General features: G+C 40.5%; 1 protein-coding gene across 2 annotated transcripts in view; it reads right to left on the bottom strand.

Annotated features, from left to right (window-relative positions):
* The window catches only part of EP300 (EP300 lysine acetyltransferase), a 62,913-nt gene that overhangs the window by 14,021 nt on the left and 32,162 nt on the right, over positions 1–16,730 (bottom strand). Inside the window, exons 9-22 of one of the 2 annotated variants that reach the window (XM_084303447.1) lie at positions 16,601–16,718; positions 16,067–16,241; positions 13,939–14,016; positions 13,087–13,196; positions 12,430–12,585; positions 10,929–11,372; positions 10,228–10,416; positions 9,516–9,672; positions 8,825–8,943; positions 7,313–7,552; positions 6,640–6,728; positions 4,197–4,277; positions 1,683–1,739; positions 163–240 (exon numbers count right to left, since the gene is read on the bottom strand). In XM_084303447.1, coding sequence (XP_084159573.1) covers positions 163–240; positions 1,683–1,739; positions 4,197–4,277; positions 6,640–6,728; positions 7,313–7,552; positions 8,825–8,943; positions 9,516–9,672; positions 10,228–10,416; positions 10,929–11,372; positions 12,430–12,585; positions 13,087–13,196; positions 13,939–14,016; positions 16,067–16,241; positions 16,601–16,718 — 2,091 coding nt within the window. The remainder of the gene's footprint in view (positions 1–162; positions 241–1,682; positions 1,740–4,196; positions 4,278–6,639; positions 6,729–7,312; positions 7,553–8,824; positions 8,944–9,515; positions 9,673–10,227; positions 10,417–10,928; positions 11,373–12,429; positions 12,586–13,086; positions 13,197–13,938; positions 14,017–16,066; positions 16,242–16,600; positions 16,719–16,730) is intronic. The other variant, XM_084303448.1, reaches the window with a different exon arrangement.

The following is a 16,730-nucleotide window of genomic DNA, read 5'->3' as shown; positions in this document are numbered from 1 at the left end:
GTAGGACATGATTTCCAAATCTGAGGTTACCATATATATTCAGTAAGTTTTTCAGGTGGGTATGCAACTTTTTCCATTGGATAGGGTTTTATTAGACATTTTTAGATACGCACTAACTCCAGTAAATCTATCTCATACTCTACTTAAGGAGAAATTCCTCACCCAGAAGGCCAGATTATCTCATTATGAAGAACACAGATCTGGTGCATTTTTCTTCCACACTCTATACATTCAACAAACCTGTAGAAAGAAAAAAAAGGTGGCAGGGAAGCAAGATTAGTAGTACCATTAGTTTTTGCATTCTGTAATACTTTAATAAAACAGTTCTAGCATTTAAGGTTCTTGACTATTTATCATAGAGGATACCCACGCTGAGAACAGCCTCCAGAATGCATTAAAGATCTGCAGGTAGGCTATGCAGGGACACGTTACACCATTTGCTTGCCTTACTGCCCTCTACTTTTTTTTATTTTTTATTAGTGAAACCCTTCTAAGACTCAAACCTGTGAACTGCTTGTTGCTGCTACAATAAAGAAAATTGATTCACAGTCATCAGAAGCAAGGAACCAGGAGGAACTGTGGGTTGTTAGTTGCCCCACTGTGCTTGAAGCCTGGGGAACATCGCACATCTACTGCAGAAAGGTGGGAAAGAAAAAAACACTAACAATATTCAAGGGCATTTTTCAGAATTCCGGAGATTTAAGGACAGCTCAGAGCTAAGTCATGCTGTTTAGGTCACAGATGTTGGTGAATATAGGTTTCCTAAATAGCTAATGTTATTTCATGTATCAGGACAATCTGACTCCTTTTGAATACAACTGCTTCTAAGTCAGACTTAAACTGAATAGTTGTCATTTATGTAGGGCACATGGTATCATACTGTAGGTTAGGCTTGTATGCTAGTGTTAGGCTGCATCTCCACCATAACAAACGGAAAGACAAGTTATGAATCAAGTTCCTATTTTCTCCTTCCCACAGCCCTCGCAAAATAGAAGAAAGAATTGGCTGGCCTTTATGCCCTTTACAAGAATAGTGTGGGAAGAATAAATATCCCTGCTACTCATTCGAGAATGAGGATAGCATTTTCAGAGTAGCAGCACAGGTGTATAACGAAGGAGCTCAAAGTGGCTTCAAAAAAAAAAAAAAAAAGACCATCAGGAACACAAAGAAAAGCAGCTGAGTCACCACCATCTTTACTGAATGCTTACAGTTCTGCTTCCAGAGCTGTACAGAAGAACCAAATAATTCAAATTTAACAGATCTTTTCCTTCTACTACAGCTGCCTGTGAAATATGACAACTAGAGAAGCCAACAGCACCAAAAAAGCTACTGCCAAATGACCCAAATCAGTTCTCAGACATGTACTTGCTGCAGCAGCATTTCAAATTTAGTTATCTGCATTCATTCTTTCGCTGGATCTACATTAAAGACAACAAAATGCACTAATTTCAGGCCATACATACAGCTTTACATTTTTCTTAAGTACAGCTGTGGTAGTTTGGATTCTCAAGACAGAATGGCAGATATGCTGCTTGTTTAGCAGCCCCTGCCGGTTAACGAACAGAGCTACACGAAGTTTGGAAGATGATGAAAAACAAAGCTGGTAGTGAATGAATAACATGTCTTTAACAAAAGAGCGATGATGAAATGAGGATCATTCAAGATGTGACAGCATTACTTACAGTTCAGGGTCCAGTGTATCGTTTTTCCTTTTCGAAAACTGTTCTTTGTTTATCGTGCTATGGAAAAACAGGCAATAAAACTCAGTTTTAACACAAGACAGCATATATTTATGCCATACCACACACACTTCCACACACCAAGACAACACCTGCAAGCAGATTTATTTTAAAACACTCACTAGCACTACAAAGAAGGGTATCTTATTGCTCAAAGTGATTGACAATCAAAATATACGCCACACTTGACTCTGCCCACTGGAAAAAGAAAATCCTCTGTAGCACAATAGCTTGTGAAGACCTGCATTGCTCCCTTATTCAGTTTTACCAAAGGATAAATAGTAAATAGCTGGTTCAAGTTCTGGAGAAGCTTGATCAGTCTCTCATAGTGAAAGGACCATTTGATATGCCTCTGATATTCTGAAGGCAGAGAATTCCAATTATCTTTCATTACTGAAAAAGGATCTTTTCTTTCAGATTCCTCTAGCCTTCCTCCTAGATTAACTTCAAAGGAGAAATTTAAGCTTCCAAACACTCCAACCTCAACCCAGCCATCACTTTGCACTTTAGGTTTACCTTCCTTTAAAAAGTCCTTTGCGGGACTAGGAATTTTGTCTTTTTGACAGTACGGTCCCAGGTATCTTTTACACCAGTGTAACTCAAAGTAGTCCAGAATATTCATAACAAGAATACCCAGATCTCTGAGAATTTACCTTAAGGAGATGCTGGATAACATGAGACAATTGATACATGCCTCCCTAAGAAGGGCTGAGTCTGTGTCACACCAACGTGCATTAACCTTCCAATCCTTTTATTTCAGCGTTTATTCTGCAGAATTTCCAGTTACTCCAAACTGTAGCTCTAGTCACCAAAGAAGTGTTCTAATAAGACCTGACATATGTTTCTACGCTTTTTTTTTTTTTTTTTTTTTTTTTTTTTTGCTTTCCTTCATTTTAACTACACATTATGGTAACAGAAGAAGGGAGCAAGATCTCTCTGCCCCATCAGAATGAGGTCCTGAGAGAAAGCCTTTAAGTAGGAGAACGAGTGTTTAGAAGTACACTTGCTGCTTATGTACAGCTTATAGCGTCCATTTTCATTACATGACAGCCAAATATTTAAAGCAACTACAAAAACAAAGTACATTATGAACTGGAAGTACCTTCTCACCGTTACTTGCTTGAAAGCAATGGTTTATTTAATTACTAAAAATTAAATTTGTTGCTAGCACCTGTATTTCCAAATGTCACATAACAATTGAAAAGCACTCTATGCTGCCTCCTACCCTGACTCAAAGGTTTGTGACAAGCTGTGCCAACTTATGCCTACCAGACAGGCTGTATTCTCTCAGCAGCTAGGCAAAACTTTGTATACACATTTGATATTTACTTACATAGACCTCCATGTACCTATATACTTGCTTTTCTCATGTGTAATTACCTCATATCCCAGATATCATACTAATAAAATTGAACAATATTGATTAAATCTTGTCTTTGCTTCTAGCAGAGTCGCAATCCATACTATTCGCAGGGGCCTGGCCCCTTACACTGACCAGCACAAGAACAATTTCTTTTTCCTTCCAGAGCAGCAGATACACTTACACCTTCTCAAGCCCTAGTAGATTCTTTCACAATTGCTCTAAATACATATGTGTGACCAAAATTCATTGATGTGCTGCTAAAGACAGCTTCTACTTCCAGCAAAAGTCACCTCAATCTGCCCAGTTACTGACTTTGACAACTCTCCCCTTCGCTTTAGACTTTCAAGTTCCCCACCTGTTTCTATCTGCAGAGTTCTTGGAAGGTCCTTCCCCAAAATAGCTTTCTTTAACATCTTAACAACTCAAAGCCTTCAGAATAACTGCTTGGCACTTAGCTGTCCCTCAAGGGCTTCCTTAGTCTCCCAAAACTGATTCAAGATTTTTGGGGGGGGTATGAGAAAGGCACAGTGGAACAGAAGACTGTCCAAACAATTTCCTACCACCATGGAAGATGCAAGGAAATCCATCCACAGCCTTCTGCCATTATCGGTTCAACAACTGCACAGATTTCTCATAGGCAGATGGCACTCCAACACTGAAATATTTGAATGGCAAAAGGAGGATGCCTGCTTCTGATTTAGATGAAAAGCAAGCTGAAGGATGAACAGCCAGCCTATAAGCAGAATGTTACATTCAACTACTTCAAGCTACATCTGTCACCTACCTGCCTGTAGTCACGGTTCTTTTCTGCATTCAAATACTTTGATGTTTTTGTCAGAAAAATAGTGATTCTCTTCTTCTTCTCCTCTCTAGCTCTATAGTTGCAACTTCTTTCTCCTCACCAACAGTTGAGCCAGTCAAGATTTTAAAGAAGAAATTTACAGCACAAGTCCAGGCTTTTACTAAAAATATCTGGTCCTCCCTATACTGGCTTAGAAATAGGGTCACCTAAAACTCCCTCTCCCTTCAAGGATGCACTTTAGACCATGACACTGTTCATGAATGCATAACCCAAGCAAACACGAGTAACTTACGTTTGAGGTTGTGAAGGGTCATCTCCCAGAGAAACGCTCTCCCCTTGGATTTCGTTGAAGCACTTCTCACAGAAATGATACCTGTCAGCAAGAAGGCCATATTTGGGTGAACTGCTCCGTCCACACAACACAGCCCAAGCCAAGCAATGGAGCCACCAATCACAGCAGGCCAAGGAAGGGACAGGAGCAGAGAGCAGGTCATCAACGGCGGCAAGGATATTCAATGATGCAGATTTATGGGCCCCACATTGTGTTTGGTTGGTTTTGTTTTGGTTTTGGTTTTTGGTTTTGTTTGTTTGGGTGGGTTTTTTGCGCAATCAAAGCCAAGTGCAGACAACGACAAGCACGAAGGAGAAGATACACAAACAGACAAAGAAATGGGGGTTTGCAGGACAAAAACAAGAACATGGAAGCAGGACAAGACAACACAAAGCAGAAAGCCAAGGCAAAGCACAGATTAGCAATAAATCTCTCAAACGGGTTCTCAAGCAGCAAATGATTAAAGCAAATTAAACGAGTATTCCATTTTAGCATACCCATACCCTCTTCATTTTAATAATCCATGCCACACATAGCATAGCAAAGAATTAAAATGAAAGAGGGATAGAGCAGAAAGAAGGAAGAACTGCTATGCTGATTTCTACATCAGCATATCAGTTCTGTTGGCAGGAGGATCTATAGGACATCAGTGGAAGAAGGATAAACCTTCCATCTTCAATGAATAAATGCTGAAAGGCCACAGGATTCTCTCCCAGTTGAAAGGGGAAGCTAAACACCAGAATCTTAAAGAATAAAACAATCTCTCCTCAAAATCTTTCAGACAATTATAGAACTGTCAAACTATATATTAACTAAACACCTAAAATTATCCACACATACACAGCTCTTCTACAGCCCAATCTGAGCACAGAACAGTGCAAGTATCAGTACAGTAAGCATTCACAGAAAGGTTTCATTTAGTGTCATTTACATTTGGAAAAAAAACAGTGGTTAATTCAAGATTCTACCCCAGCCTTCAGAAGTGTTCTGAAACTGTGGCCTCTCTATTACTAAAGCACGTTAATTGAGTGCACAAGGCATCTAAAAACAGTTACAGTTTATTGTAAAGCTACACAAACCAACACTACAGCAGCTGTTAAGCTAAGATGAACAGGTCTCAACCCTCTCTCCCAGCCTTCATCTGAGGTGATGCACAGAACAGTGCTTCAGGGATTGTGCACTTCAGTCTACGGATATACACGTACGTGTGTGTATTGTTATATACAAATAAGTCCCATGTGCACATGTTAACTTTACATTCTGATGTTTGAAAGCAGGTAAAGCATGCCAGACTTTGGAATACTTGTCTTTTGGTCCATTAAGTGTTTGATCATAGATAAATGTAAGTAGAAAATACTGATACGTAATACAGAGCTTATTGTAATTTTGGACTTTTAGAATACAGAAGTTATGGGACTCTGCAAACTCAGATTACAAACAATTTCCCTTCTTCATTCCTAAAAAACTCCATTGACTGCTGTAAAACTTTATGAAGCCTAAAAAGGTTCAGATATATCTGTTACAGCTCTTTGGTTGCTTCTACCTAACCAAGTGCTTGAGAAATTTATAATTCTTGCAAAATCTTGACTTTCAGGTAAAAATCTGTTTTCCTTGTTGCTGTTTTTGAATGGTGTTAGAACAGAGCAGGAACTAAATGGATGGAGGAAACATAATTTGGAGGTAACCATCCCTTCTCTAGCAGGTGCACTCTGGCAATAGGCATGGGGATATGAGAGTGTCAAAGTCTGTTTCTTCCTGCCTCAATCCCTCAGTTGGCAAAGAGAAGCCTAGCAAGAAATCTTTCCTTAGAAATAAGATTAGGCTTAATTACTTCAATAAACTGGAGGTCAAAAACATTAGTTAAAAGAGCTGTAGAACTAACAGCTCTTTACACAGCTGCTAAAAGCCTGTGAAGACAGCTCCCTTACTTAAGAAAAAGCAAGTAATCTACTTAGTATCCGAATATAAAAATCTTCATTGAAGATTTGCGCCACAAAAATATTTGTTCTTCAGTTAAAATTGCAAGAAAAACAAAGACTTGCCAAGTATGATATGTATTATGAACATAACATACTTGCTGTATGTGTTTTTTTCCCCATGAAAAATACTGCTGCATGGTAGCAAGCAAAGACAACAAACTTGTATATATGATATTTAATTAACTGCAGGATAATTTATTAAGACATCACACATTATTGCAAGCAGAAGAGCATAGACTACAGTGCACTTTTGCAAAAAGAAATCACTAGCACACAAGGTAAACTATTCAAGGGCGCTTCCAGCAACTTTTTTCTTGTAACACGAAGGTGTACACATATAAAGAGGGTGTATATGCATATACATGCATGCCTTTGACAGATTGATTGCAGCATGCACAAAACTGCACCAAGTGAGTTTTCCTTACCTGTTCTGGTAACTGTAGTAAGTGGCATCTCGAGGGATTGTGCATAGCTGTTTGCCATAGCAACACAGAGTCTGTGGCGAGAACTCCAACTGCAAAGAGGAAGGGGTCATCTTAGTGCTCATACATTGTCACTTGCTCTCCATCGCAAGCAAGCATGACCCAGACACCACCCATGACCACGGTATTCTGTGCACAGATCTCACAGTACGGCAAGACTACAAAGAGTCATAAGAAACATTCAGTAGACTGTTATTCTCAGGTTAGCTCTTCTCCAAACACGGAGAGCATATCAAAACAAGAGAGTGGAAGTGCAACAGTCTCAATACACACTGCAATTGAGAGCATTTGTGCAGTAACATCTGCTTCATTTGTAATTATGAACTGGTTAGCACTAAACAAAATCAACATAAGCTTTCAGTAACTGACTCTTCCCCTCCAGCCCCCCAAGGGCTTATATACAAATATATGATTTAAGCAACAGATAGAATTGGAAGATGCATTAAAAACTTAAGACCAGATCACTTAAGATTAGTGAATCCTGGTAAGCTTTCCGAATTTTTGAAACACCATAGTTGCTAAAAGCGCTGTATTTTTCCTCCTCAGTGTCAGAAAGCAAGCAGCAGATTAAAAAAAAATAAATAAAAAAAAAAAACCAAGAACGACTTTTCCTTACCTTTCTTCCACAGCAGTAACCAAGGCTCTGCATAACTGGGTCAATTTCTTGCTCAAACACCTCTGCCAGTTTTGAACAGTACTTATATACCCGGGAAGTTTTGCGGTTATAGAGCCAGGCGTTATTGAACATGAGCCAGATGTCATCTACATATTGCCATGGTTCCTGATACTGCCCTGTATCTAGCTTCCTCTTTATAGTAGAGAGGTCCATGGGGTTCTTCACTATGTCAAAGTAATCCTGAAAGAACAAGTAGCATATCAAAATACTACTCCAGAACTACGTTGTGAAATGACAGCAGAGGTATTCTCAGCATATAAATTCTTCTGGGACACAGCAAGAAAAACAGGTTCCTCCCTGACTTGCCTGTCAAGCTGCTTGTGACATACAACGAAGTCTAAGCAACACCATATCATTCCCTAGCGCTTCCTTTTCATTATTCCTGTATTTCGCAGGCTCCATCACTCATCTACTCTCGATGAAATAAAGCCACTGCTTTTAGTCAGCAAAACAAGGCTTACAGAAAGAAGGAAATGGCAGTGGTTTTTGCAGCCACCATGATTCTGAGGATATACATAAGAACATTAGCATAAAGAACCAGTGTTGGTTTTTTTTTTTTTTTTTTTTTAACAGGCCAGCTAATTTAATAACAAAACCCAATAATTTTATTAAGGTGATAAAAGATGTCATGCCTCCTCCTACAAATCTTTCATCTTACAAATGCCTTTTTCCAATCCCCCCCCCCCCCCCCCCCCCCCAAACAATATTAAGACAAGCAGTCCTGTAAAAGTCGTCCAAATATGACAGCCAACTGAAAGCTTGCTCAGGAACATTAGAAAGACTTATGCCTGCCTATAACACAGGTCTTGTAATTTTGCAGAAAATTAAAACTGAATAAAGCCATCCAATCAAAAATCTTTCACACAAATGTTGCCCAAATGACTTAAGTAGGAATTCTTTGTACACATATGGGCAGATAATAAACTTTGTGTGGTCAATCCAGAAAGTTTAAACACAGACCCCTTAAAGAATACTAATTTCTTCCAGAGACAACTCTAAAGCAAGCAGAAAATTCAGCCTAAAGAAAAACAAGTTGAGTAGTCTCTTTGCTAATAACTTAATCATTGATAATTTTATTTTCAAGTGGTCTTAATCCACTTAGTTTCCTACATACTCAAAGCTCTGAATTCTACAGGTGCTTCTCATTGATATAAGCATCACAATGTGAAGGAACATATATAAAAGAATCCCCCCACAGCAGTGGGAACTGGCGGTAATCACTTCAGTGGATGGTCCACCTGCTTATTTATCAAAAGGAACACAGAACCAAATGAACCTTTGAAAAAACAAAACTTTCCTAACTCAAATATCATATGTTCCACTAAGTTAAACCTCTTCAAACACATCAACACAAAAATGGCAACAAGACAGACTAAGCTGTTCTCAAGTAGATATGTCATAGTGTAGCAGTTCTGGGTTAAAGCCAGGAAAATATCTTGCTAAGAAACTCACAGGAATTCCTAGTAGCTGGGGATCCACAGGCTGTCGAAATGGAAGAGACTCTGGATCCTGACGGTAAAGTGCCTCCAGTGTTGGCATAAGTGCCTGCCGCAACTCTTCTGGCTTGAAAACTTTTGAAAAACAATCAACGTTAGAAAGATAAAAATGTCTGTAGGGAAGAAACCTGCTGGGAAAATGTGGTGTGTGAAAAGACTACAGGCAACTCAACGCATACAAGATACTTAACTTGGGTTGTTTATCCTCTCAACCCTAAGTTCTGAGTAGGACATTAAAATGATCACCTGGACAATAAGGAAACTGCCAAAACATTTAAGAGGATCTTGTTTCAAAATAGGAAGACACCATTAAATTTAACAGCTAATTTTACATTTCAAATACGGTCCCTCTCTGATGTTCCAGGAATTTACAGGAATAACAGAGAAAAGTCTCTCCCACCTCTGTTGTATGGACCATTTTACTAATACTTAATGTTTAAATACTAAAGCCTTAAGAACTTGACCAAAAGCAATTACAAGTTGACATATTAGGCATTTTTGTCCAAGAAATGGCCACAAAAAAAAGCCACAAAACCAATTCATATAAGCCTACTGATCACCACTGAAGAAAGCTCAGTCCCCATCTGCCCCAACCCCTTCTCAAGATTTCTCTAGGCAGATGAATTTCAGTCAGCATTCCCGCTTACTTTTTTTCTTAGACTGTCCTGCTGCTGGAGAAGACTGAGTAGCTGGAGTAGTAGGTCTTTCTTCCCCCTCCGGTATTTCAGTCTTCACTTCTGTTTTCTTCTCTTCTTGTTCCATTGGGTCTGGTTTACATTCTTCCACAACTGGTTCTACTTTAACCTGAAAATTAGATTACAGCCTGTCACAGCTGCCTGCAGAGTCATCCAGCCATGTTTCTGTCCTTTAAATTTCTCTGCTGTCTTGCCCACCAATCTTCCCCAGGATTAAGGCTGTCTACTTTGTAGTTGTTACCTGCCTAAAACTTGATTAGATATGCTAGAACATATCTTTAAACACTACTGTAGTAGCAGTCATAGACTGTTGAACAATTCTGAGCTGCAAGCAGACCCAGGGGCATTCATCCTGCTCCTCACACAGGTTTGACAGTCTGTCCTGCACTGCAATTGCAGGAAGGACGACAGTGCTGGCAGCCACTCTCCTTGTTGTCCTCACTGACAAGTTGTCATGGACTAGTAAAGCAGCCTGTCATACACAACCACAAAACAGAGACCCTACTTTAAGAAGAAGGAGGGAAGATGACAATCACAAGAGCAGCAGCAGCAGATAGCATCCACAGCCCTCACTGAACTCTGGGAGGAATCTCTTTTATGGAGACAGAGCATCTAACAGCACTAGATGAAGATATTCTACCCAACAACAGACCAAGAAACTCACTTCAGATTTCTCCTCCATTTGCAGCTCTGTTTGTTCTGGCTCCCCCTCATCTGTTTTAATATCCATTTTCACTTCCTGCAAAGGTGGCTGCTGCTGCTCTGGAGCAGTCTGCTGAGAGTTCACTTCTGTGCTGCTGGTGGATGGGGGGTTGGATACCTGCCCATCAATGCTTACGGCTGGTTGTGAAAGCTGAGGAGGAAAAAATACATATTACAAATAGGCTTCTAGTGAACCCTAGTGAACCTATTATTTTTCTTTGCTCTAATCTACCTTTCACCTATACTTTATTTCCACCAAGTTTAAATGCACTCTAGTACTTCTGCTTGATTAACCTGAAGTACATATTGCTACACAACTCCAGCTACAGACAGACAGACACATGCGCTGGAAGAACTAGCATATAGATACTTTCATATTGTTCCTCACTGTACACCATCACTGTGTGTACGTAGATATAACTGAAGGTCTCATGCATGCTTCACTGCAAGTTTCTAAATATGCATGAAAAATACTTCTGTGGAATCACCAGGTGACCTACAGACTCGTCTTGAGGCAAAAATGTTACTTCCCAAACGCAATAATACATATATTTTTTATATTAAGCCTCCTGAGAGCTACTTCCAGAGTCACACAAAAATAAACATTAACTAAAAACCTAAACCTTACACTTGCCCATATGCACCATTAAAGCAGTTCCTTACAGGTGTTGTGGGGTGCTGAGGCTGCAGCGGTGCTGTTGGTGTGGGAACAGACGCGGTCGTGCTCTGCTGTGACAGGGGCTGCTGCTGTTGCTCCGCAGAGGGGGTAACGGGAACTGGAGGCTGGACCTGTGGAGGCAGCTGTGCCTGTGGAGGTGTCGGAGTCTGCCTTTGAGCAGGGTGCATAGTTTGTGACTGCGGCCCAGGTGGCATCGCCTGAGGAGTAGGGGTGGGGGCAGTGGTGGCTGCTGCTGCCGCCGCCTGCTGTTGCTGTGATCCCAAGCCCGGGGGCGTGTGGTGAGGTGTTGGGGTTCGACTAGGTACTGGAGAAGGAGAATTTCTGTGCATGGGAGGCTGTGGAAGAGGTGGGCAGTGAATATGGCTCCCTTGAGAACCCGGAGCCATCGCAGGAGAATTCACAGGACAGGAAGAGCTGGTCATTTGTGCCTATGGGAGAACAAGTACACATTTGTAACAACTTGGAACAGAAAAGGAGAGAAGTTGCTGTTAAATGGCAGCTTTCCCACCATTACTGGCACACTTTTTAAAGCGATAAACTTTTTTTAAACTGGTTCAAGAGGAGAACTGGGCAATTTATTTTGCTTCACATGAACATAGAACATAAAGCCGTTTGCTAGTTTATTCAGCTCTAAAAGAGAAGTTTCAACCGAGCAACTCATACTCAATGTATCTTAAGAACAGAACACCTACACTTCCAGTTCACAAAACGTTTCTTTCTAAAAACGTCAATATGTACATCCTCAATAAGGGACAATGCACCACAGTGGAAAAAAAAAAAAGGATTCAAATATACTTAGTGTGCCCACACCCTCCACCCCCAAGACTAGAAACTGAATTTACCATCAGAAGTACAGCTGTAACTGCACTGAGATTATAAATAAATGTATTGGTCAAGGAAAAAAAAAAAAAAAGAGCTGTCACTCCACAATAATCTTGCCTGCAAACTAGGAAGAACCATCAACGAGAAGCAAACTGACGTTCCCTACTTCTTCCTGGCCTGAAAGGTTCTTGCTGAAAATGGAGAGGGAAAGGACAGAAAGGAAACTGCTAGACTGTAAGGTCAGATCTTTAGTAGCGACAACCCTCCTGTTCCCCTAAGCCAACAACAGACATTTGGTGGTCCTGGATGGACATGCTTTTATGTGACTTACTCTTTCAGCATCTCTTAATTTCTCAGGCTCTGCTGTTAAGCAAGAAATGCTTTACTATATGCTGAATAACAATTCCTTCCTTGATCCGGAAAAACAATCTTAAAAATCCTGCCACTTAAACTTAAGCCTGAGAACAAGCCAATAACGTTTCACCCCTGCCATTACCAGCACTACAGCCAAGAAAATGCTGAGTCTCAATACATGAATTCAGTTGACTGTAACTCCAGCAGCATCTTAAGAAAACAAGTTCTTCTCCGTTACTACAAACTTGAACGATGAAACCCATATGTGATAGAGCCCACTGAAGCCACTTCCAAAAATCACAAGCTTACTTGAGAAACTGGTGTCTGATTGCCAGGCTGAGCCATAGGCATGCTCGCTGCGTTCATTCCTGGAGAAGCAGCAGGGAATGGGTTCTGTTGCAGAAACTGATTCTGACCAGAAGGTTGGCCAACTCCTGGCTGTTGCATACGTGAAGGAAATCCCATCTGTTGGAAAAGAAAAACCCAATTCACACAACGTGCATATGCCTTTAACATTTTACAAAAAAAAACATTTTTCTTGTTGCAGAAATGGATGCTTGCCACTTATATGTAGAATACAATACAGAAAACCTGCTATAGCCCCTTTCAAAAAACAAATTTTGATCATTTCCCTTGTCTGCTAAGGAACAGGATACTGATTTCAGTCTGGGACCACGGCTTAGGTTTGTTCCTTGTTTCAGGAGTTCAACAGCCTCCAAACCCCACTTAAACTTAGTTTTCACTGAACGGAATCACTTTTTTTTTTTTTTTTTTTTTTAAATCACCAAGATCTAAGGTTGACCACAAAGCAAGTAAATCTTTTAGTGGGGATGCAAAAGAAGTGTCTGCAGTACACAGGGAGTGTTTGAATTTTATTCAATTTTCTTTGCCTGTGTCAAGGGCAGCACAGCCAAGGGCGGCAATCCCGTGAGCTTGGTGCCCTGGCCAAAGGAAGCGCGCACTGACCTGGTTCATGGCCCCAGCCTGGCTTAGCTGTCCAGGGTGCTGAAGAGGAGGGGTTTGCCGGGGTCCCATCGGTGACAGCTGCATGTTCATCTGGCCAAATTGATTCATTCCTGCACATTTGTGCCAAAAAAAACACTTATGAGCAAAGGCCTGAATTTTCATTCAGATACCATTCAAGATTTACAGAAGAAATGCTGTTAGTTTCTTCCTGGTTATTTTTTTTTTAATTAGTTTTTAAGCATGCAATACAGTAATGGAAATATCTCCACCCATCGACCAATTACATTGAACAATTTGAAATATCAAGTGATAGCGACATCGATACCATACTCCTTCAGAACAGACTGTTTTTTTCCCCCTGACAGACTTGCTTCCACATATAGCTTCAGAAAGCTTGCATTACCTTAATTATTAGAAATTCACTTCTTTAATTTCAGACAGTAAATCTTCACTTCCTTAAGTGCCTTTTATGTTGGCTACAATACTTCTTGTACACGTAACAGAGGTTCCACCCCTTCCTTCGAAGCAGTAATTCTCACCATCCTCCCTCAGCTACAGAGACATCTTCGTCTAAGCTGACAAGGCCCACCATGTCTGACTGACCCCCACCATCCTCTGTTCAGACAAACAACTTCCACAAGCATGAAGTTCTTCATTTAACAAAGCAAGCAGCTAACAAGCAGCTCAAATTCCCAAGATCATGAAATACCATTATGCATGTATTGTAAAGTATAAAAATCTCTTTTCTTGAACAAATGGGAAAAGAGCAGGTGAAACAAGGGCTGCAGCAAGAGCTGCCTAACTGCAAGATTCCTTTACAATCACAGGAGCATGTTTTCTTCCAGTATTTACCTGGCTGTGCCTGCATGCGGTTCATCATCTGGTTTGGCACATTGGCACGTATCAGTGTTGGGTCGGGAAGGGGACCATCTGGAAAAAAAGACATTGGAATAAGATTATGACATGTAGAGACCACCAGGTTTTATCCACCAACCATGTTAATGAAAATTACACACTTAAATCCACGTACAAAAAAATGCACCGGCACTTTCCAGTAATTCTAAACACTCTTATTTTAAGTCCCTGAATTGTGGAGCAAAAAAACAGAAGTCTCCCTGGAAATATGAGCATATCCCATTGGGGAAAGTGTTCTGACTTAGAGACAGGTTTTTGGAAATTGAGGACAGATAGGAAGTATGTTACCAAAGTACAACGAGAACCTCAGCAGCTCATGAGCATTCCAGACCACAAAAACTTCTACAGACCATTCTATGCCGTTACTGCACTTCTAGATTGCAAACACTATGAGAACTATATGGCTCAAAGTATTTATCAAAGCTCTGAATTCTGAGAGCTACTGACATATTTGAAAAACCACCCTCATGTCACATCAACTGCTGAAAGCCAACCTTCTACAGAAGTTACAGCAAATAAATACACAGTACTAATCTTAAAGGCCTCTCTTGCACCTTGGTAACGCATCTCAGCATCTCCAGTTCTGACTTCAAGCACGAAAAGACCCAGGACTGGATTTACCAAGATACATTTATATTTAAAAGGGAGAAAACACAGATTAAGCTTCTTGTAGAACAATGCTGAAACTACTGGATCATTATGCAGCGTTCGGAAAAAGAAAGGGAAGTTTTTTGCCTCCTCAATTGCTAATTCCAATTTTGACACTATCTTCTTAAGATAACTTATTAGTGTCATTGACAGCTATACATCTGTTCCCATTAGATGTCTTAACTCATTTCTTATCTGTGAAGTAACTAAGAACAAGCAGAACTGAATAAATCAAGGAGAAAATCCTTCTGAGAAGGAAACTCTCAGGGGAGTCATATGGGGGGAAGGGCAGATCTCTATCATGCTTGCAGAGCTGTTGCATTTAGTTTTAAGAAAGACTATTTCAGTCTCTAGAGCTGTCAGTCCAGAATCACAGACAAGTCACCCTAAAGTAGATTTTAGTTGAAATATTTAAAAACATTACTTCTTCTGTATAGTTAACTCACAGTACACAATGCCATTTAGAGAAACTTTAGAGAAATGTACAGGTTAAAATCCTGTATGTTAATGATCTACAGCACTTGATTTGAAAAAAGCGTCAGCAGATATCCCTACCCATTTTTAAGGGCAAATATCACCTGCAAGAAATAGTTATCTGTGTTTACCCTGTTACTCAAGCAAGAATACTAAATATCTGGCAAAGCCTCATCACTTTCTAATGGTGTAAAGAAACATTACACTCTAGCAGCATTATAGTTTTGATCATTAGGTTCTCTCCAAAAATCATTTTTCTTCTAATTATACAAATGCCTGGGTAGAAAGGAATCTAATAATAATCTGTTCAGCATTAGGAGGGTCAATTCAAGCTACTGTGTAACGGAAGACAGCTACATGGGAAAAAAATAGGAATCCGGTTTTCACTGCATGCTGGAAATGCCATTTGTCCAAAATACAAATGTGGCACAGATTAAGCACTATCTACACTTTCAAGGGCATAAATGCAAGTAGGAGAAGCACTTCAATTATCAGACTCTGCTTAGCAACAACAGTAATAGTGACAATCATTTTAAACACCACACAACTAAGCATTATAAAATACATTTATTCTGCTGTAAGTGGGGTTCTCTTCAAATCGATTACTTATAGAGGTGAACGTGATGAGACTGAAGTTCTCCAGTGTTAAGAGCGCAACTTGGTCTCCATTCCCTCTAACCTCAAAACAATCAAAACAAGTGTAAAAAAGGTTTAGGATATTTCAATTTGCTCACAAGACTAAAAGATTTTATATAACCTATGGCCATCAATTAATAGATAAGCAAGGCAAAGACTTGGCAAGTATTTCTGAAGATGAGGAAGCTGAGTTTAACTTTGAGTAAGCCAGGCATCTGTGAAATGATGAGGGCAAAATGTTCAGTCTACCATAAAGACAGAACACAATCGTGCTGCACCAAGTAGTAAGTAATCCAGCTGTTCTTACTTGCAGACATTCCTGGCTGAGGCTGTCCCATGTTGGGCCCTTGATTCATGGGAGCCTGTGGCATGCCTGGTGCATTTGGTATCATGTTTTGCTTCTGCAGCCTGGTTCTTCGCTTTTCCTCCAACTCCTTCTGAATCTTATAGATCTTCTCAGCTAGCAGGTGATAGTACTCCGCCTGCAGGGGAAGAGCACAAGTCAGGAAAGGAGATGCATTAGGTAAAGGCAGCGGGTCACAGTAATCAAAGTAATCAAATCAATCGAGGGGGTGAGAGAAGGAAGGGGAAAGAAGCTCTTCCTTTACAGGTACTGTCATGGAGCTTCGTGCTGCCTTTGCAAGACCCCAGCAAGTCTCAAGCACAGCACAACACCACAGGCACCACCCCAAGTCCCAGCACACCAGGCTGAAGCCAGCAGCCCCAGCACATGCTCTTCCTCAGCCTGGGACACTCGTCTGTATTTCCACTCCTCCTCTTCCCCAGTCACTGCTGAGGGGGCTCAGAGATGTGCAAATGATGACAGAGGACAGCATCTCACCCTGCTATTTGCCGATTCATACATGTCGCCTTCCACCTTCCGAGCGTATGCCACCAGATTCTCCATCCGTCGATCCTTCAGTGCTGCAGGGTCAGGAGTAGGAAATATGGCTTGGACTCTGAAGAAAAAG

Source organism: Netta rufina (assembly GCF_964035555.1).
Source record: "Netta rufina genome assembly, chromosome: 1".
NCBI lineage: Eukaryota > Metazoa > Chordata > Aves > Anseriformes > Anatidae > Netta > Netta rufina.
The sequence above is the reverse complement of the archived record's forward strand: the minus strand, read 5'-3'. Positions and strand labels throughout refer to the sequence as shown.